The 23,221-nt window shown below is 37.0% G+C and overlaps 3 protein-coding genes and 1 long non-coding RNA gene across 8 annotated transcripts; 2 read left to right on the forward strand and 2 right to left on the reverse strand.

The window, feature by feature from the left end:
* The first annotated feature begins 3,621 nt into the window (after positions 1–3,621).
* On the forward strand, positions 3,622–6,801 carry LOC124301907 (protein takeout-like). The gene is made up of 6 exons (XM_046757482.1): positions 3,622–3,778; positions 4,694–4,786; positions 4,907–5,054; positions 5,577–5,719; positions 5,826–5,975; positions 6,066–6,801. Exons 1-6 carry the CDS (start codon positions 3,718–3,720, stop codon positions 6,221–6,223), a joined length of 753 nt encoding a protein of 250 aa, XP_046613438.1. The 5' UTR covers positions 3,622–3,717; the 3' UTR covers positions 6,224–6,801.
* LOC124301910 (uncharacterized) lies at positions 6,156–17,195 on the reverse strand. The gene is made up of 3 exons (XM_046757486.1): positions 17,043–17,195; positions 11,997–12,180; positions 6,156–8,219 (listed from the first exon to the last, which is right to left on the reverse strand). Exons 1-3 carry the CDS (start codon positions 17,149–17,151, stop codon positions 8,066–8,068), a joined length of 447 nt encoding a protein of 148 aa, XP_046613442.1. The 5' UTR covers positions 17,152–17,195; the 3' UTR covers positions 6,156–8,065.
* A 1-nt stretch (position 17,196) lies between these two features.
* On the forward strand, positions 17,197–18,843 carry LOC124301913 (uncharacterized). Of its 3 annotated transcripts, XR_006907582.1 has the most exons (4): positions 17,197–17,336; positions 17,448–17,546; positions 18,039–18,107; positions 18,167–18,843. It is a non-coding gene; the product is annotated as an uncharacterized LOC124301913 (long non-coding RNA). The 3 variants fall into 3 exon arrangements; XR_006907581.1 differs by having other exon boundaries at positions 17,448–18,107; XR_006907580.1 differs by having other exon boundaries at positions 17,448–18,843.
* On the reverse strand, positions 18,592–22,506 carry LOC124301905 (uncharacterized). Of its 3 annotated transcripts, XM_046757476.1 has the most exons (3): positions 22,374–22,502; positions 20,830–21,862; positions 18,592–20,727 (listed from the first exon to the last, which is right to left on the reverse strand). In XM_046757476.1, exons 1-2 carry the CDS (start codon positions 22,379–22,381, stop codon positions 20,893–20,895), a joined length of 978 nt encoding a protein of 325 aa, XP_046613432.1. In that variant the 5' UTR covers positions 22,382–22,502; the 3' UTR covers positions 18,592–20,727; positions 20,830–20,892. The 3 variants fall into 3 exon arrangements, with proteins under 3 accessions (XP_046613432.1, XP_046613431.1, XP_046613430.1); XM_046757475.1 differs by having other exon boundaries at positions 18,592–20,724; positions 20,830–22,506; XM_046757474.1 differs by having other exon boundaries at positions 20,830–22,505.
* Positions 22,507–23,221: the final 715 nt, after the last annotated feature.

The raw sequence follows: 23,221 nt of genomic DNA on the forward strand, positions 1-23,221 counted from the left end.
TCGCATTACCGTTGCTTTACTTTTACTCGATTGCGCATGAATTAAATACATCGAAAGAATCAATCGAGAATCAATACTTGATACACAGTCGTACTGATTTGATATTTGCGTATAGAGGAAAAGATCACGTGGCTTATGACTACGTTATTTTTTTATATTGGCTCAAGAAATACTCTATCGAGTTGTTCAATTAATTATACGACTGACAATCTGGTTAAAAGAGATTATACATAGAATGTATTATTATTATTCTGCTTTCAACCTGTTACAAACGAATGCCATTTTAATCATGTAAAATTGACCGCCTTGTATGAGATTATGAGATTTATAGGTATAGGTATGTTCTTATTATACAATCAATGAATCCGTTGCCGTGTCATGTCGACGAGTATCATTTGGACTTGACATTCATTGATGTTTATCATTCCAGCATAGATTAAACATACAGCTTACTGTGGAGAAACTTTTCGTCGATACATATATATGTGTGTGTGAGTAAGCATTATAACTGAAAAACTTCCGTCAACGTCGATGAATGTAACAATCGATTTTTCATCAAATTGACCTGATAATCACGTATGAGAATTGTGCTCCAAGAAAGAACTTAGTGTGTACATATGTACATGCACGCCAGAAGCAAACTTTGATTAAACGTGGCTGGTAACCATGAGGGACCATTTAACACACATTACCTTCGCTTTTTTTCAAGAACGTATTTGTTGAAAACCCCCCAGTGATTAACTAAAGCGTGTGTCGATCTTTTGTACATTATTCGATGGTTGCTTACCTGGCATGTATTTATTTTTTAAACCGGTAATATTTATTACCGATAACATTATGCAGTGGTTTAGTAGTCTCTATATGAGAGTTTATTGACGCGAAAGATTCAAGGGCAGACGATAAAAATGACAGGTTTCATTATCATGACATTATGATCATTATCATCATCCTTCACCGTTATGACATTACATGTTTTCATATATTATAATACGTAACATCACATAATACGGAATAGTAAAAATTGCGTTTCAAGACTCTCATGCCAGTCATTGACCCGTTGTTTTTACTGTCTGTCCTTGAATCTTTCGTGTTAATAAACTCTCATATGGAGACTACTGAACTAACGTAATGTTATTGATAATAAATGTCACATATACCATGTATAATAGATTTATTGTATACCTGAAAAAACTTGTCAATGGCAAGAGTAGAATCCTTGCGGAGGGATACCTTTTACATAAATTAAATCGAGTTTTAAAATGTCGCTTTTTGAATTCCAAGTTTTCTTATTGAAATAACACGGAGAAGATCTAATTTGTAATTATCAACAAAATTCTTCCCGCATAAAGGCTGTATCGTTAAATCCTAGCTGGTAAAAAAATTTTTTAAATCATATCTTCGCCTTGTTACTTAAATAAAAAACCTTCGAGTCTCGAGGCCGACATTTTAGAATTGGATTTAAGAGATATCCTTCTGCGAGGATTCTTTCCCTCACAATCAGTTGAAACGAATGTGGAAGGGAAACAAATGCTGCTTTCAACCGGAACACCTTAGATATTTATACTTACTACGTGCTGTACCCGTTTATGAAGCTCATCAGTGTCGATCAGTATAATGGATTTCTATTTCATAAACGGTTATCACACATGCGCAGCCGTTTCAAGTCATTTGGATTTTAGAAAACCGAAACACTTGCGAAATTTGGCGAAAGTCTGACCTCCAATCTACATTTTCCTGCTTTAGCCATCAAATGTCCAGAATGCATTCTATCCTACGAATACAATCAATTCGCCAAATTGATGGGTCAACTTTTAGTTAAAGCCATAAAGTATTTTGTTAATCTCATGCTATCATTACTCTGAATTGAAAAGATTCTACACGAACGAATCGGTCCTCTTAAGTAGATCAATAATTTTCCTTACCGCGCGAACTTTCATTCGAATATTCGTACGCGTTATTTTAATCTGATCTTAATATTTCAACGTCATATTTTACTGCATACTTGTCATTCGACTGGTGTAACTCTATAAGCATACAGAATATACATATAGATATAGGTATGTACTTTCATTGAGGGTGATGAAGAAACGCAACAGGGTGAAAGTGGATGTCAAGAATAATATTTCCGCGTGTTCTTTTGGATAAGAACGTTTTCCCGTTAATTACTATAAATTTTGATATTTTTACAAGTGCAATATCCTCAAATCTTCCAGGGAGCTAAAATGTGCGATTTGGTAGACAATTGCACGTACACTGCTTATATTTCTTTAGCTGCAGTCCACAAACATCTCGGTCATCTTATCGAAATATGCATAAATACTTAAATTTCCATACCTGAAATCTATATGTACAATTGGCGGCAGTTGAAGAATGTTTTCGCGAATCTGTAAAATCACTCTACCGACCATTATCCCCACAAACAAACCCATCAGACTTTGATATGCGTATTTTTTTACTCTGAGCAAACAATTTTACTGCATTACTCAACCATGCAGCTTTGCCGTAGTCCAGAGGTGATACATAATTGATCCATGTGGATATTGATTGGTATAACCAACGAACAGCCGATTGAATTGAACCGATATTTAGTTTGAAAAACTTCAGATGATCGATGTACGGAACATGTATGCTAATAATCAAGTCGAGCAAAACATTCACGATCGTGTAATCAAGACACATACATCAAATTTTATAGATCGTACAATGTGAACAGGTATAATATAAAAGCTAATTATGCGAATAAGCGGATTATACAGGCGAATGATGCAAGACATGCGAACCAATCGTGGGGCTTGTCAGATGATACAAAATAACTTTTATCATCCATAATGAAAAAGTGGTAAAGATCACTGGCGAAATTTACGCTGAATGAAGATTTTGTATCGAGAAATTAAAACTTACAGCTAATATCATTTATGTTACAGTTTCCGAAATCTCTGTTCTGTACGTATAATAACGAATCAACAAATATATCACGGTCATAAAGAATTATACAGTATAAGTATCTCCCTTTTTCAGGCATATGAAGCTACAAGGTCCACTGGTACTTGGTTAGAACTGCAAATTGGTTACATGAAGGAAGTAAAAAAAAGTCGAAAAGTTGATCCACCGGAACAACTGACATACAATTTAAAATTTCAATTTAATCGATGACTCCGATAGAATCCAAAACTTTCGCGGTTTTTTTTCCCCTTCTTTCGTAATATAAGATTCGATGAATAATACATTCTTTTGATCCAGAAGAAATTGGCAATTGTATATTGAACTGTTATATAACGACTACAGTATGTACGAAAATGAAACTTGTTCGAAATTAGTGGCTCGTATGCGTTCAAATTCTTGTTAAAAAAAAAAACTAGTCCGAACGTTTATATTTAAACTGATATGAATGTCCTTCACGTGTCTGCCCTGCATCATTTTCGGATCCTTTCGACGTTCTGGCGACCCGATCACCTCCACTCCCACTTCTTATACCTTAGTGTTTACCGGCTAACGAGTTCTTCACTTTTTTATGTGATGATCTTATGCCTCACACACATTTATGTACGGCTACGAAAATGCTTACATACATCCAACTCACCCGGCGTTTCAACGGTGGTGACCGAGCTATATAAGCTTGGTAGGTGTCCATTTATTTACCAGAACTTAGCGTGGAACCCGACAAGCCACTCACAATCAGTGACTACAAAGATATTTTATCTACTACACACCCCAGCCATGTTTCGGTTAGCATTTCCAGTCATCTTCTTCTTCGCATGTGCATTAGCCGTCGAACTTCGTAAGTATACCACCCTTTACTACACAATTGTCGCACAGTGATTTAGTTTATCGTCCTCTCTATGGATTCCTTTAAATACCCTAGTGACAATTTTTATTAGTACAAATTTTTACAGAAATTGGGCCATTTCGTATTATTTTGTACAAAATTGTAAATATGCATAGCTTTTTATAAAGAATTATTAATTTTTGTTAAAAATTGCAGTGATTCCCAGATTTTTTACTGAAAAAATAATAATTTTCATGAAAATCTACAGGTTTTTATCAGAAACCATGCGTATTTACAATTTTTGTACCAAATGTTCCAATTTTCCTGAAAATTCGTCGAAAATCGTAGAAATTATTTTCAACAGGGTATACTTCATTAATTTTTCTCTCGAAATGGCAATAGTAGATTTGGCCTTAAGTGGACATAAAATCTAAGTCGCAGCTGCGGGAACTCGTGGTTTCCACTTGAATTTGCTCTACACTCTATTCGTCATTATAATGATAAAGACCTGGAAGAAATATTATCCACATAATAGAAATGTTCAAATGCACTTCAATTTTTATTTCGGTAATAATTAATTTATATTATACCCACTTATGTTCCACTTGCTGCAATTCTCCTTACCTTTTCACCAAATTTTTTATGAGAATATTTTTTATACAGCAAATATACAACAATAATTGTTGTATTGTTTCATTGCCGTAATAGCAAGGAGCTTGCTTGAATCTCGCAGATGTTTTGTTGACAACTTTTGTTCGGAAAAGTTTACTCTGATTTTCATAGCAATAAAGGAGACACCTTGTTCTAATACATGATATATCCACAGCAACACTTTGCAAGCATTAAGCTTTCTTTTCACTGCGATATTCGCACGCACATCTGTTATCTGATATAGTTTATTAAAGCGTGTGGATATTTTCGTTTCAGCAAAAGATTTCAAGAAATGCTACAGAGATGACCCGAATTTAGATGAGTGTTTGAAGTCAGCCGTAAATGCAGCTATCAAAGCTATGGTTACAGGTACTGTAAACAATTGTTCAGTTTATTGCTTTACTTCTATAGTTCGACGGAGTAGATCTTAATGCAATAATACAAAGAAGTATAAATAATGATCGTTAACGAAGATTTGTCATAATCCAGAAACGAAAGAGCTGAAGATCGCACCGATAGATCCTTTGCACATAAAAAAGCTTGACATCATCCAAGGCACCGGCCCAGTCACCGTTGAGCTCAACTTCACGGATGTTGACATCCATGGCATGAGTTCCATCCTAGTCGACTCTGTCAGGTAAGGTACGGTTACGTATTACGGGCTTCATAATTTAAAAAGCCATTCATCTCGATCTGCAAGGAGCACTTCGCTAACGATTAAGTGAATTTTTGTACAATTTGATATTGAATAATGGCCATAATGATTCAGAGGGTATTATCGAGCATAGATCGACGGTTGCGTAGAATAACCGGCCATCTCGAGTTACGCTTGAATAACCGGTTATTTCGAGTACAGTTCAAAAACCGGCTATTTCGCGTTTGAAATTTTTTGGCCGCAAATTAAGTTGGTAGCACTGTCGGGTTGAATACGAAATTCGCCATCGCCTCGCAAAATTCATACAAGCTCCGTTTTGCGAATCTAGGTATAAACCACCATGCCACATACGAATTGAATACATAACGGGCAGTTGAGATGTGAATTTCGAAAATTCAACCACCTGCACGTGTTCAACCTCTTATAAGATTAAGGCAAAAACACCAAATTCAGTGTAAGGTGATATGGAATTCATGTCTGCATTGATATCTTCTTAAATTTCAGTGCTAAATTAGATGGAGATGAAAAAACACTGACGTTGAATTTGGTCGGATCAAAGCCTCTGATTATGCTGGGCCAGTATACCGTCGACGGTAAAGTACTCGTTCTTCCTATCCAGGGATCCGGAAATGCGAAGCTTGATCTCCGTAAGTTTGATCCTTTATAATTTTAATTTCTACGCAACATGGTATAACTATATATGAAAATGTCAATCGTTATTGCCGATAATTATAAACATTTCCTCCCATGTAGTTAGCGTCACCGCGACGATTAAACTTATTGGCAGCGTAGTGCAAAGGCAAGGCGTGGACTACCTTATTTTCAAAAAAGTCGATTTCGTTTTGAATCCCCAGTCAATGAAGCTCAATTTCAGTAACCTCTTCAACGGGAACAAAGAGCTAGGTAAGCATATTACGAGGACGTCAAAAACCAATCCTCTGATTAAAAATTAATAATTATTACAACACATGTATGGAATTAATCAAATTTTAGGTGACAATATGAATAAGTTCCTGAACGAAAATTGGTCGCAGGTGTACGATGAGCTCAGGCATTCGTTCCAAAATGCTTTTGCACTCACTATAGCTGATCTGACACATCGTTTCTTCGCTCAGGTGCCATACGACAGTCTTATTCCTCCAAGTTCTTAGGCGCCGACGTTATTCAAGAAATCAAACACTCCAGATGTGTGGCGGATCGAGTTAAGCCACGAATTATTTACCTACTTTATCAACGACGTATATTCAAGGCCAATCTGAGACGTCGTTACCCTCTTCCTTTTATGTGACTCATTTCGCACATAAGTCATATGAAAATATTATACAAATAAATTGTAACGGGATTACAATTTCGAACTCACTGAGCGAACGGATTTGAAATAATTCGGTACTTCAGATTGAATTAAATCATACGTTTCAAAAAGTGATATTTGATTGGCCGAAGTGATAGAACGATCGACGAAAACTGTTTAAACAATACCAAAAAATATATATGCGTGAGTTTACAATACGAACAAGTATTTATGAGAAAAATTATTTTTCTCCAAAACGTTGTTCTCACATTTGATTATTATTATTCAAAGAGTTGTCATTTATCTATTTATAATTTGTACTAAGTAAGAGCTACATTTCGTTGAACCCTAAAGTTATGTTCGTACCCTGTTGTTTTGTGTTATTATTTAGTGAAACGTTATCATGTGATTTGTGAATAAACTATATTTGCGATTTAACAAACTTTTATTCTGTTTTTACCAATAATGGACTAACCGAAATAACGTCAGGGTCATCTTCTTGATCGCATTGCTTTCCTCGCTGTTTTCTCGACAACAGCGAATATTGTCAAATGCGAGAATGGATCAGCTCGGCGCCAAGTAGATAGGCAACCGGAGTTACACTTTCGTGCCTGAGATGGGAATTGTAACTCCGGTTGCCTACACTAGGCGTCGCGCTTGTCCATTTCCACGTTCAAGCACGGTACATTATATCACGTATTATATCTATGTGATGGGTTTCATAGTCGCAAAATATGACTTTCATAATTTTATGATCCACTAAGGTTTCTGGTGTATAAATTTACGTGGGGCCACTTGATATAATATTGATAACACGATTTGTCATAATAGTCTCATGCCCAGTAATGCTCTTATAATAAAACAATGAAAACTGAAAAAGCAGTTAAGTCGATAACTCACTGTACCTCAAGTCAAGGCTCAAAGATTATGTTAATGAAAGTGCTGGGACTATTATTTGAATACTGCGACAGTTATTCAAATAGTTGCTGGAAAAATGAGAACATATTTACACGAATGCGTACGAATCCAAGTTACAAATAAGTATAGGAACATATAAATAGAGTTAAAAGTATGCAGTAAAATATAAAAACGAGAGACAATCTCGAGAAAGCTTGATCAACCAAGAAAATTGAAAATACGTTTCGACAGTGTAGAGTAAAGTAGAGAAAGATTCCACATTTCGTGTATTTCCGTTGCGTGCAAATATACACCGACCTGTAATTATGATTTTCGTTTTTTATCCAATTATGGCTGCAGACAAATATCAATACTGCAATCGAAGTTACGTAAAAAAGTGAATAATCCCCAAGTGCAAAGTGTATTCACCAATGAGCTTGTATTTTTATATTCGTATTTGCAAAATTATAAGATTTTTCCAACAACTGTGGCATCGCTTCCTACTTTACTTTAATCGTCCGCATGAAATTTACAGAATAGAATGAAACATAAAACTCTCGACAAGACGGCAAAAATGTAGAAAAAATGTACCTCTATAGTTTAGGAGATTTTAACGATCACATAACAATAACTAAATTAATGATCATGAGCTAACGGTTATACTGCACGACGCGACGTGCAAAAAATCACCGCATGCGTAACAAAAGTAAGAAGTCCAATTTACGGTATAATATAGTAATATAGTTTATTATAAATACAATATGTACAAAAGAGGACGAATTGTAAGTCCACTTTATATAGTCTGCTAGACGACAACAATCGACGATAACTTTGCTGATTTTAACTGCGCTTCCGGAGCTGGTTGGATGCATCGTAATCTCGGACAACAGCTTGGGTAAACCAGATCCTCGTGCCCAGGAATTATCTCGCATCCATCAATCTCCTTGAGCGGCGTACACCTTGTACATGCAACAAAGAGGAAATCAGGATGAGTTTACATAGTGCACAAACGGGCATGAATACTTTATAATGTGGGTATAACATGGCCTGCGAATTGTCGATTGATTCCTTATTTCCTGCAGGCGTATTTTCATTCAAGGAAATTTTTTTAGCCCTTATTCGGCGAGCAAGGTAAGTCCAAAAATATCAAAAACGGTTAAAAAAATTTCATCAATTAAGCATTTTGAATATTTGAATTATAACACATTCTCTCGAATTGTTGACACCTGAGATTGACGTTCTTCGAATTTTACCAGATTCAAATCACACAGTAGGTATTGTGTTTCATTCGCATTGACTATATCGTTGGCCAAAATATAATATAAAATTGTTGGAGATTTTTTTAAATAGTAAACCGATGGTGCTAATTCATCCTTGAACGATTCGCTTTAGTTACATTATATAGGTATGTGGGATAGTGCAATGCGCTTTTACGCGATAAAAGTGATGAAAAAAAAGTGTGTGATAGATTTTAAACTTCAACCGTTTCACTGCTTATACCGCAGTATGTGTGGTAAGTTTCGCCGTAAAGTACTGATAAGGGACACATTTTTCTACTGATCTAGTATAATGTCTTGATGAAATTTCATTCCGAAATTTTATCACACCTACATATGTTTACGATTCAATTGTAAACTTTCTAGAAGTTTATCGACAGGGACATATTGTTTTTTTTCAGATCTTTTTATTTTATGCAAAACGGCGCACGCACAGAACGAGTTCTGAACAATTGGTTTCGATATTTCCAAATTTCGATTTTAGATCGTGGATTGAAGTAAATACATATACCCACTGATCGATCGTCATTTACGTAATCAATCGTATTATTCGCACTCGAGGTAGTTGCGGGATCAAATGACCAAAAAGAAAACACGACTACGATGCGCGATGCTACTTAATTATATTGTTGAACAATAAGTAAATAAACCGTATCTCCCCGCTTGTTTTATGTATATCGGGCCTCAACGTGGAAACAGACCACTTGAGCGCCTAAGGATAGGCAACCAGGCGTTACAATTCGTTTTTTGAGATGGCAAATTGTAACTCGGGTTGCCTATCTGTAGGCGCCGAGGTGGCTCGTTTCCACATTTAGGCTCAGTATACAATATTGAACAGTGTTCAATACAATATATTATGACTTGCAAGTTCTCAAACCGACGTTCCTGAGGGTCAAGATTTCCCCAAGTGCCACTTACGTCCCAAGAAATACTACGAATAAGGTGCAATTATGTATGCCACTTTTCAAACCTGCCCATAGGTATACAAAGTACGCACAACGTAGGTACTCACAGACAACATTCACTTGCAGTCGGTCGTTCGCAGATCAACCTATATTTAATATAACTTTTACATTCGGATCGAGTCGTATGATTCTGGCGAGCGTGGCTTTCGTTTGGCATAATTTTACTCCATCAAAAATAATATAACATGCAGTCGACATAATAATATCCGTCGAGAAATTAGCAGCCTACTTTTCTGTTCGCTATTAATTTTTGAAAGGCCACCAAGGATTAGCTTTACGCTCTATTAAGCCGCTAGTTTTAAAATTAATTCTACGACGACATGCACCACTGAAAATATTATACGATATATGCAAATTTCATTATGGTTACTACATATCCCTGCGGTTTGAATTCAAGCCCGCGATTATTCAAATCTACTGATAATGGTCTGAAAAGGAAGAATTACTATTATTTTTTTTTAGGTAGCTGCTAATTTGAAATATAATAAACAGCTTTATCGTCTAACACGAGTTTCGAAAGTTACGCACGCAAGGTGGGAACCTGAAGTTATTTGAAATGTACATATATATTCCCTATACCTAGGCCTGATCATCAGCAAAGACGCGAGTCGTTTTCGTTTACGGTCAACCTGCAGGCCGCGATATCAGTTCATATGCTACGATGATCGTGATTTTGTTTATGCAGGAAAAACAAATTACGAAGTCTTGAGAAATGGCCCGAGGCTGGACTGCCCCACTCACGGAAAATCATGCAAACAGCTTGTAGGCTGTCAGGTGTACCCACAACAGTAATACAAATGCGCGTGGAACCGAAGTCAAAGTGCTTGAGCGAGTGGGCACAGACAGACTAAAGGTATAAGACAGTCGAGCTGTATTGCTAGTTACGAGACTTTCAGATACCCCGCGGCGACGACGAATCGATGCCAGGTTCAACTCATAAATATTATTAAGGTGATGTATTGTTTCCTATATGCAGCTTCAAAACACTACGCACGCATAATTACTTTATACTATTATACCTGCGAAGATCATCACGCCTCCGCCATACTCATCCCAATGAATATTATAATAACAGACGACCCGCACCGATCATGTAATGAATAGCTGCAGCGCTGTTGCTGATCATTTATCACACATCTCATATGCTGCACTCCAGCTTATAGGTATACTTTATCTGTATTATACCGCACTCCATTTAACCGCGCTTCGTGTTATGGTACTGGTCTGTACACAGACAAAACGTATCGTACGAAGACGCAGAGGATGCGGGGATCCAGAAGGTCTCAAGGTGATCCTGATGCGATGATCGCATTCACGCATTCGTCTCGCGAAATCCAACACTTGATCCTTTTCTAGCTTCAAACAAAGTTGAGCTATTACTCATGCAAGGTATGTACACCCGTCAGGTATGACCTTAGAGCATCTTACTGTATATACTCTAAGGGTATGACTTTCTAGTATCTGGATCGACTTTCGAGATTGATTCCTTTCATTAATTGACATTTTCAAATTTCGATGCAACGGTGCGGCATGCAGATAAGGTAGACGGCTTTTTTCCCCTGCGTGATCTGATGTTTCATCATTGAAGTGAAACCGTGATTTTGCGTTCGCAGCTTGTACTCGATTTGCACGATCCTGGATCTCGTCCACCTTGCCCTAAATTTAACGTAGGGTAAATCCGCCTGCATTTATGCAATTCAGGGTACATTTTACCAATCGTCATTTGTTCATCTCTCACGATTGGCTTAATTTCTCACTCTTTCCCCAACTCTCTCCAATCATTTACCACGAAACAAATGTCAATCGGTGAAATGTACCCTGAATTGCATAAATGCAGGCTGATTTACCGTTATATGTTAAATTGCCTACGGAACATCTCGAAATCAAGCGGAATTAATGGACGAGTGTGTCTTGTATTTACCATACAGTGCGATAACAATTCATGGATCCGCTATCCATATGTAGAATAATGATAGTCTGACATTTATATCAGAGACATTTTTTTCTCAACATTTTTACAAACACATTGAGTGATCAAAGAAATTGCGTAGAAGCGTGACGGACCTTGAGCCCTATATAACATGTATAACGATTGTGCTGAATTCGACGCAAGGTCTAGAAGGAACTAGAATATTGGTAAGAAAAAAGCAAATTGCTATACACGTTCTGCACCCATAATAGAACCGGAAAAGTAATTATTATCAACCAGACATGACAACCCTCAATAATCTGTTTTGTCAGCTCTCGATGGACGGTAAGACTATCCGGTTTAATGTCCGATCGTACTACTCCAATCGCATTTCACTATACCCGTATACAAACGCCACCAATCGTACGATTCACATATGAGTTCGATACTATTAAGTATACATGCGAGAGAAATGCTCCAAGACCATTTTAGTGTTTTATAATTTGGCTGAAAGTCAATTTTTAAGTCAAATATCAGCGTATGATAAACGGAAAGAAAAAATAGCATGAAAATCATATCGCTCACCTTTCAACCTTGACGAAAAGTTCGGACCTTGCGTCGTTCCCGGTCGAGTGTCCGGACGCCCTGATGCAGGTTTTACTGACACAGTGTTCTCCGGGTGTGCGTCCGGCACCTCCAGCCAACGTCATAGTGACGCCCGGCGTCAGCACGGCTCCAGAATCGGCGTCATAACAGCTCCCTGGATACTCTGCGAGCAGTCAATGATGCTTCAGTCTTGGGGGAGGGAGGTGATCACTGTACACCTATGGATGATGAAGAGGTGGTTGTACGATGCGGTTGGGTGCGATTGCTAATAGAGATGCAGAGCGTTGTTTAATTCTATGATTTTAATGCTGCTGGCATCGTGACGAGCGTATAATCATATCGTCCGTATGATAAATTGACATAATCGGCTGTAAACGCATGCGAAACGATGCCCAGGCGTTCACGTATTGTACAACAGGCAATGCGGAGTAATGAATATACATACATCAAAAGAAACGACTGCTCAACACGTGAAATGATACGAAGGCTGAATTTCAAATCAAAAATCGAAATGATTTGCTCGATGATCATGTTTATGTCTGTAATATCGCCTCTCTATTTTGTATTTCAGAGGCTCATCCCTCTTCAGAGACGTGTGTAAGTATATACGTATTACAATGCCAAGAAGGCGAGCGTCGTATTGCTTCAAGGATTTCCGTCGCATGGATCTTTTGTCTAATCGTCTTGTCACATACTGCTTGGCGTTGACGTATTTTATGAAGCGGGTAATTATCGGCTGGATTGTAATTATTCTTGGTTTATGATTGACAGTTGAAAATTCTACAGATTTTCGAATTACATAATCAAATGACAATGCCTGATCGCGAAAATAAGCTAAGGCAACCTTAAAACGTCACAGATCGCTAATCGTAATCATTTACGCGATTAGTGTGGGCAACGGGTGAATAATTGGCAATAAAATATCGAGATAAGAAAGAAATCACCGTATTTCGCATAATGATACGTATCTACGTATGTATGTAGGTATTTACATATGTCCGTATGTGCGACACGTATATACACTAATGTGGATAAGTGACTGCAATCGTTGCGGCAAGGTCCTGCATCGGTGTAACTGATGGTATCCTATAAATCTCTGCAGATAAAAGTGAAGTTAAGTGTGCCACAAAGACTGGATTGCCATGGCTGGTAAAGGCAATGTGGGAAAGGTATGCGTCGCGTCAACGCGACTCGGTTTGCTATAGAGACAGAAGGCCCCATGGAACATTCCTGATTTGAACTGTTATGCAAGAGAGGAACGTATTCTGCGGGAGCTGTAAAAAGGCATTGGAATTTCTTCACGATCTTTTCGGCCATCGAACCACAGCTGGCCTAGCCATAGAATTGCAAATATATACATATTTCACGAAGGCTTGTATGAAGCGACTTATTATGCATAAAGGTGTTGCGACTTACGTTTATGGATTGTGTAATACGTCGAAGAAAACGAAGAGAAGAAAAAACTAACAGTAAAAAAAAATAGAAAAAGAAAGAAAATCAAGGTGGCTAACGATTTCGCATAAAGTATAATTACACTGCGAACCATAACAAGTCCCTACTTTGCATTCCGTATAAGTAGGGACGTGCTACTATTACAGTAGGTGATGATATAAAGTTTTCACTATTCTTGAGACACGTACTTTGCACCGATCGCAACGTGCTTTTTAGTCATTCCGCGCATTGAGTCTCGATTATTCGCAATTACATCTCAATTCAAATGCATGAATCAAGGACGATTGAAAAGCTTTTCCCAGAGTGTGCCGTGTTCGTTGTTAATTAAATATCACAGTTACGACAGGTCAAACGCGAATTTAGAATTTCTATCACCTACCTTTGCGAACAAATCGTAGAACACCGTTTTAAAAAACCTGTCTAACGGTTGTCCGATACCTTCGAACATCGATAAACGAGCTTTTAAAATCATTGGTAATCATTTTCATAATGTTATAGAGAAAGTACCTTATACTCGGTGTAGTTTACACAAGCATAAGGAGCTCAAGTTTCGGACCAGCCATTATAAATATTATATTTTTCATAATTCACCGTGCTTGAGGCATAGAAAACTACACGAGTGGACCGAATTGTTTGTGTAACGAAAAACACGGCACGGTGTGTGGCAATTGCTCAGTCTGTTAATCCCGAAGGCAAAACCTCTTACCATGGTGTCGGAGTATCGACGACGTGAGAAATCACGTAATTCATTACGCATTTTGCAAAGAGGATGACTTTTGTATCGAAAGAATACGGCGCCGATGCTTCTTTCTGCTCCCAGTTACGCACATTCTATTGAAACAGGTTTACTTGAACTGAGAAAATATAATATACCCTTCCAAAAACAACGAGTCATTTGAATAAATTATGTTCTCAGTTTTAACATTTTCACAAAACAGCGTCTACGTCAAAGTTGAATAACATTCACCTCGCCAATAAATATTAATCCTTGGGCATTCGCACGTATACATGCATTTATACATGTGCTTCAGCTACACTTGCGATCAACAAAAATATAACGTTGACCATGAGTTTGGTAAATCCCTATCTTTCATTCTATACGAATGCTGTGAATACTAACCATTGCGAGGTGAATAGACGTTAGATTTCCTTGCTTTCATGGCTCTTAACGACTCGTGAGATTTAAACGACTCGCGAATAATTTATGTTTTACGTCTATCTTTAAAATGCCCGATCTCCTTTATTTCTCTGCATACATGAATTCTTGAATCACGGTATGTATATACAATCTGCCGATTTTATATGTTCTAAAAGTATCCTTCAAGCTGCTCTTAAGTCAGCTGTAGGAATATCAATGAAAAGGTATAATTAATCGTTTCATTATTTCACGAGCCAGTAAAATTACTTATCGCCTTCGGTACTTTTACTTTCTCCCAGAAGAGTTATCGTTATTTTCATCAGTTAAAACGCGGCAAAAAGTTTTCCTCGTCAACATTAAAGCCGAAAACTCGAGCGGCCCTGAATACATTTATCTTGCAGATGCACGATAGCTTCTTTAGTATATAAGTATACGCCACTAACGTTTAATATCTAATATAGTATCCGTTACAGTATACATAATCTTATAAACTCGATTGCGAAATGAAATTCCTGAGCAAAACACGATCCGAAATTAATTCGAGCTTGGAGTAACTGTATTTCAATTCACACTTTCGATACTCTACATCTGCATACAAATAAATGTACTTTCCATTTTTTCAAACTGGAGCTGAACAGGATTAGATTAGCTACTGGCTCCTTTCATGCGTAACAATCCGTATAATTGCTAATTCACAGCGTGTAGAGGAAGTGAAATATACATACCTATACATATAACAGGTACTCAAAGAATTATCCGCCCTCTGCATATGCATGGTTCAAGGCAATTAATAATGTACGGCTGTTTTATCATTATTATCCAACGAACGAGATCAAGTTCGATTAGTTAACCCCACGAACATCGGTAAGGTAAAAAAAATTCCCAACACGATATGAAAAAAGCGACTAACTTACGTTGCTCCGAAACCAAGCCGCGTTAAGCTAATGCTTTCTGAGTGACGTCACTACGCCTGAAAATTATCCTCTGGTTTCAGCGGCTAAGGATGCAAGTGTCTCTGGGTATTATTGAATATCAAATATGGGATGTCTTATTGGGTTACGACCGGTTATTGCGTCCGTTCAGCGAGATTGTACACGGTGATATCCGACTTATCTACGAGGTCATAGTCGCAGCTTGGATATTCAATATACCGATCCAGATATCGCGTGGTGCTGTACCCGTGACGGATTGGGGGGCTTGTCGCATCTGCACCATTCAAGATGCTTGTTCAGTGTGAATGCCAAGCTCAAGTCTCGACGCGGAGTATCGCGTATCACTAGAAAGGTGTTTTGTTGTTTTTTCTCTATTTTATTTTTTATTTTTTTTTTTTATTTTTACTGTTTTCTTTTTGTCGTTTTGTTCACTCTACAATCCGGGAACTCGTGTGTACACAGGTACCTTAGTTTTTTTACAAACCGCCAATTATGATCGGACACCATACCAACGTACTACACTTTGCTACACGTATACGCGACTTTTACGAACAACGCGCGCGCCTTTCATTCACTCTGTTCAATCCTTTCATGAACCTGGTGTTATATGTTGTGTAGAAGCGATTGGCGATTTCACGACTGTCTATCAACGGTCTGATGAAATCGTTTTGTACAAATTATGGGCCTTTATATCGTCGAACCAGTTTTCGGTTTTTCGGTGAATAAATGAAAAACAAAGGAGGAATAACAAAAATGGAAATCTCACGCTCTTTGAGTACCTACGTTTATAGTCGTTGTTTCTACCGTACCTGTGCAAGTACTTGAAGGCCGATTTCATCCGGTTATTGGCAGAAAGCCATGCGACTTACTATGAGTATACATATAACACGACGAGTGCATGTTACAATAAGAAATAAAGTGCATTAAAATTTACGGTGAGTTATGCACATGACGCATTCATTGGCGCAATTCAAATTGTAAACATGTGCCGATATATATATTATATATATATATATATATATATATATATATAATATATATATATATATATATATAATGATACACATAAATGTACAATCGGTGAGGATGAAAAGGTTGCCACTTACTGTGATATTTCAATCAATTTCAAATAATTTTTCGCTGCGTTAACACAATTAGATGATGCGAATGAGAGATTCGACAACAACACAGCTACCAGATAATTAGTTATTTGCGATAAACTGATCAAGCCGTTTGGCCCAATAATTTCTTCCACGCAAACAAATTTCAATATCGTACAGTGAAACTTTTACTCAGAAAATTCCAAATATAGGACTTGTGAGTACCATGAAACAAGTTGGTAATAAAACAGTGCTTCCTCTCAATTTGTACCGCACACGGATTATACAGTTGTGAAAATGATTACAGACGAGATTTTGTAAGCTCAACTTGCAGGATATTTAATCCGCGAATTGATCGGGTATGAATTTTTTATCTTGAAATGCTTATCGCTACAATACCTACCAGGGTGTATGTCGGATTTGTAGGTGTTGATCCAAGAACGAACGGGCGAAATACACATGGCGGCCAAAGTGAGGGCGCAGAGTGACGCCGGGGACCTTCTTCGCAGCATCGTGGTCTAAAATCAACTGAAAGCAACGAACCTGCAACTTAACACGGAACGCTAGACTCAGCGTCTGGTGCTGGCCATTCTTCCGCCTCTCCCCACTTCAGCCATGTGATGGTAATGATCCTCATAAAATATATCACGTATTGCTTTGCTTAATGATCATTACGGCGATATCGAGGATGATTATGGTAGTGATATTTTGCCACGTTTGACATTGCTTTCCCCCAAGCTTTTCTCCGCCTGTTTTTCTTTCGTTACCAAAATATTTGGAATATAACAATTGTTTATTTCAATTGCAGCAATTCAAGACGTCTCGCTGCAGGGTACATGCGTATAACATAGTTTTTATTTTTACTTGTCAACGTTTACGAACAGTTGATTGTTATAGGAACGAACGTGTAAGTGATGGTTGGATTGATGCTTTTGTTTATCTCTCTTTGTTTTTTAACAATAAATATGGATACGTGCACGGTACACATTTCGTTTTACACGTTCGCGAATAAAAACAGAATTTTTACCGTTCAGTAACTACATACGTACATCGTGAAACTGAAACAATCTCAAGATTTATGATAATTTGCCGACGTTTTTGAATGCCTGGTAAATCGCGACGTTTCGTTCGGATGGCAATGCCCCATTTCGATCAAATTTTCAACTATATATTTACTCCGTAATTAGAACGATGATCGTTGGCGATCAAATTAAAGTACGACACAAGTATGGCACATTTTGGGAATAATTTTGGTGAAATTTTAGACATTTTCATCAAGTAATCATGTTATACTTCGTATATAATTATGCAAAGTTGACACCTAAGGTTTCGCGGATAATCGACCTTGCAAGGGTGTTTGGAATTAATGCGTCAGAATTATAATTAATCTATAAAACAGATGGAATGGGAAATCGTAGCCATGGGAAACGAATAGCAAAGGATTCGGCCAAAACACCTGAACATTTACGTAAGTTTTTGCTTTCCGATATCGTTGATGACAGACTGGACAATTTTACGGGCTTTCAGATCGCCTCGAGTCAATTCAAAATGGAAAAACACCAGACACAGAAAACAGCTTACGGAGATTCCCGCATCGCCTTGGGCATTTTTGCATGTATTACATACCTATGTACAGATTGATCGATCTTTCGATGGATAAGTCAAACGCCAGGTGTTAAACTCGAGTCCGCTAGACGGGAAATTGCCAACTCAAGGACAAGGGCGTGAAATGCAAGGGCGACACATTTATATGCGCAACTTGACTTGAACACGACAAAGCGGGATAAATCATCGAAGCAAAGGATGCATTCACCGCTCTGCATCCGAAGCAGAACCGTAGTCGCATCATTTGAATTTCAATGATCAATTATTGCTAAAACGGTCGGATGTGATTGGCAAAAGGTGAAGAAGAAGAAACATATGGATACCAAGTAATAACCCTATTTATTTTTTATTATTACAGTTCACGAAAATGGGTTTTTATGATCTGCAATGCGGCAATATTTGATGTCAGAGTTTGAATTGAACTATATACTTGGACAATATGGTCTGGTATAATGAACCGAGACAATTGTAAAAAGGTGTAATACGCCGCATTGGACATCGCGCGTAACGGAGCCTGATATCAGAATTTGAACTCGCATTTTTTTTTAGTAGAATCAAAAATATATATACGTATGTACATGCATACCTTTAAATACATATATGTCTATCAAAAATAGAATAACAAATTAGCTAAAGCAGGCAATGGCTCATTCATTCATTACTATATTGAACATTGACTGAGTATTCACTTTTTCAATGAAATAAATGTTTTACTTTTCATGGTCGAAAACAAAGGTCGGTTAATCACAGATTTCTTTATCACTTGATAGTATCTACCATTAAGTTGCCTGATTTCAAAAAACTGATAAATTCACTGGCATTTTTCGGTGCACTAGAAGATAATAGTCATCTCTCTGCAGTATATCGTGACTCATTTCGACCAACGAGTTCATATCGACAATTTTCTATAAAATTAAACAAAATACTTAGTATATTTTAAGTGTTCAGTTGGATATTTTTTTCATTTTTCACTGCCTTAACTTGACTTAAAAATATTTCCATGAGTTGGGTAAAGTGATTTCTGATATTGACAAGAATTATTTGTAATGTCTTTGAGCGATAGTCAGTGAAAGGAAAATCATAAATTCCAGGAAACGATTCTATTGCCTGGTTCGCTGAATTTTCCCGATGACTAGATACCTTCACAATAAGTTATATTTTGAAAAAATGAAAATACTTGCAATTTGTTTTGACACTGATGACTTGTTTCTCAGAATACTATCTTGCTAGCATAAAAATCTGTTTGATAACATATTTGAATACTTAGAGCATGCACGAAGTGAAAAACTGAAATTGTGTAACAGGCCATGGTTAAACTAGTTTTTTAAAAGTTATGTACTAGTAATTCAACTCCAGATCTGGAGAAAATTACAATGAAATAAGCAATAATCTATCAGACCTGCCGTAACAGAATTGACGGTAAAATCAGAATGGGGGAAAAAAAAAAAAAAAAATTGAAGAAATGGTTATAATTTATTAGGTTTCTTTTGGTTCATCAGTCAAATAATTAGGGTAAATATGCATGAAGGATGGTGATGGGATGATGACAAAAAGCATTTCTTTTAACTCTCATATTTTTTAAGGTTTTTTTCAAACTTAATCATCCTTTGGACACCTGTATGTATGTAATCACGTATGTCTCAGTTAGGTACAGTCCAAGTAAAATCAGTTACGGTAAATGATGTGAATAACAGGCGCACAAATTTCACCCGTTCTTTGAGAATACTCTTTGAACCCCCAATGACAATTATAGTTAACGCTGGACTTACTACTAAGATTGAATTAACGAGGTAGAGCGAACAAAAAAAAAAAACTGAAAAAAAAATTTTACAATTAGAAAATACAGCAACCTCAAATTTACCGTAAATAAAAGCATTCATTCATTTTAGTAAATCTATCAAAATGATCTCTTTCACAATAAAGTCTGGAGTATATAAAGTTGTGAGGTAATAAAATCGGACAAATGTTCATCTTTGAACTTTATCATCTTCTCTTTGATGACTGATTTTTCCTAAGAGAAATATCACTTAATTCTATCCAAGCTTCACGCTAGTGTGCAGAATTTTAATCAGCAGTGTCTCAATTCTAGTGGTGCAAACTAAAATAACCTAACAAGAATGTAGTTGATTAGCATAAAAGCACTGACTGATAAAAAAGTATAATAGAACTAATCTAAAATATCAACTTGTAGGCTAATTTATTTAGATATTTGAGGTATGGTCGTGCTTCATGGACAGCTAGGCATTCTCTTACCTATATCAAATGAAGATTACATATCTCATGTTTGTGATTTTTTTTTCTGCACTAGTGCAAGGTAATTAGTGTTGAACGTCACAAGCCTAGACACTAACTCCAGATTGGATGGTCAAGCGAATTGGTGTAAAAGGAGAAAAAAGAAGAAACAGATTCTTTGTTAAATGGTCACAACTATGCGCCCATAAAGTCCAATTTCGCAATACCAAATGCCGCAGTACTAAGTCCTACTGAAAAATAGAGAAACGCACAAAATAAGTCATGAGTTTCAACAAGTAAATTCCACAATATTTAAATTCACAAAACGCATTCTGTGAAATATTATTACATACCTTTAATGACTTTTATCGATACTAGGAATATCGATACTCGGCTTTGATTGCAGTGTCATGATTTTAGAAGATTCTTGCTTCTGCCTCCAATGTCTCTGGCCGTAAGATGATTAGATTCTTCCCAAATGCAGATATACCATCAAACGATTCTTCGACTTGGAGCGTAACGGATGGGGTTTTAAAGTAAACAAAGCAAAACCGTACATTGATCTCCGGGACAGTTTCGATGTCAGATACATAGATCGGTTCGAACTTGTCGAACATTTCATAAATATTACTAACTCCCAAATTAGAATGAATATTTGCCACGACTACATCGTAAGCGAGGTAGGCTTGTGTTTTTGGTTCCAGCGGGTTGCTGATTAAGGGTGGTGGTGCATCGGTTATTATAGACGGGCTTTTACTACTGGTACGCGAAGAACGTGGACTGGCAATCATTGGCTGTGGTATCGCAACAGCGGGTATTGCAGGTGTGTCAACAAACGTCTTCTGATATTGATTTTGACAATCATTGTTGGATGGTTGAAATGTGGTGGCAATGGTTCCGCGACGTTTGTACAATTCTGCAAATTTCGACACATTTAATCGATACCCTGAATTCTCTTGCGCCTCGTTACTGCAATCTGACTTATTTTTGGGTAAATTCCTAGCAAGCCTCGCACTCAATGGTTTCCTTAATGGATTGTGGCCATCCGATTTGGCAGTCTTAAAGTCTTTACCGGCACTTCTATCGGCACCGTTCAAGTCATTCCTACCAATATTTTCTCCATTTTGTCGCTGAAAGTCGTTGTTTTCTGGTTTGGCTGCGTCTTTACTACCGTTCGTCAATTGTGTTCTGCCGTTTTGATTGGTATTGTCCAACGGATTATTAGTTTCCAGTCCATGGATGCTTGATTTGTTATTTTTTCTATACTGATTAGGAGGGGTATTATTGTTGTGATTTTCACTTTTATGTTTAGCTTCCTGGAGTCTTATATTTGGATGATTATCCAAACCCCGCACACATTCCAATGCTTGTTCTTTCGTTCGAAACCTTATGAAACGAAAACCATATTCATTAACGCCGGCTGCGTTAACGCTCAGTACTTCACCGTATTTGGAGAATATTTTTGTTATTTGTTCCATCGACAATCCTTTTTCGTTACGAAAACGTACACAAGAGATTCCGTTATTCGGATTTACTTCAACAAGTTTTTCGTGATCTGCCATACTTGCACAATTTTTGTTTTTTTATTATCAAATGTATTGCTTTACGTTAGGTCTTTTTTTCTAGGCTATGAGACGCTGCAAGGTTTACTATTTTAATAACCTTTGAACCACCTCACACATGTGTCAAAACGGAAGTTTAACACTCTGTCCAAAATTTCCAACCTCAAAAGTTTTTAGTTTACAAGATGAAATTGATCACAAATAAACTGGAAAAGTTTATCAACCTCAAGTGGCGTTTGTGCTTGGTCATAAATCCAGTTCGAGTCAAAATAAAATATTTACAAACTATAGAATTCAGAAATCCGACACAAGTTCGTGAAGAACGCGTCACTCACCGCTTCATGGACTTCAAATTTCTGTCTCGAGCCCAATTTCAAAAGTCTCCATGGCGTGCCTTATTTCCTGAGCGTTCCTGATCCAGCAGCCAAACATGGGTATAAGCAGAGATATAAGTCCAGGATAAGTCTATGCTTAGACCATATATCGAAATTAAATTTTTTCCTGAAGCTTATGACAGAGGGCGCCACGTAGATTTTCTTCAGCCCCTTCAGCCATAGTGTAGTGAAACTGTTTCCATGACGATTTCTTGAACCCTGCCAGTGCATAACGGAAATACATGATTATTATTGGCTGCTATACGTAAAGGCTTATTTACAGCAAACACGCGCTGAAATCTTGAAGTAGTGCTACGCTCCTTCTTGACCGATTGAAATTACCTTATGATTAGTTTTTTGATTTACCCTCAAACGGAGGCTTGAAATAAGTTTACCTTCTTGCTCTTGATAGTTCATGAAAAGTGAAATTTTCAACCGCGAGATATTCAATAATAATGACAAACAAATTAGTTTTACCGCGATATCCATACACCACGTAGTTCGTGTATTTTACGCACGACCGAAATTAATAACAATAAAATTTAGTAAGACCGAAAGTTCCACAATTTTACATACGCTGCCATAATTATGGAGATATAACTTTCACTTTGATTCTAATAAATATGATATTTATAAAAGTCTAAATTGTCAGAATTTGACTAATACATAGTACAATTTTTTGCGATCTTATTGAATATCCTTATATCAAGTTACACGTTTTTCGCATTAGATCATCAAATGCAATAAAATTGAATCAATATTGTTTTACCGCTCTATCGAATAATAAATTATGACTTCTCGGTTTAACA

Source organism: Neodiprion virginianus, chromosome 4 (genome assembly GCF_021901495.1).
Source record: "Neodiprion virginianus isolate iyNeoVirg1 chromosome 4, iyNeoVirg1.1, whole genome shotgun sequence".
NCBI classification, from domain to species: Eukaryota; Metazoa; Arthropoda; class Insecta; order Hymenoptera; family Diprionidae; genus Neodiprion; species Neodiprion virginianus.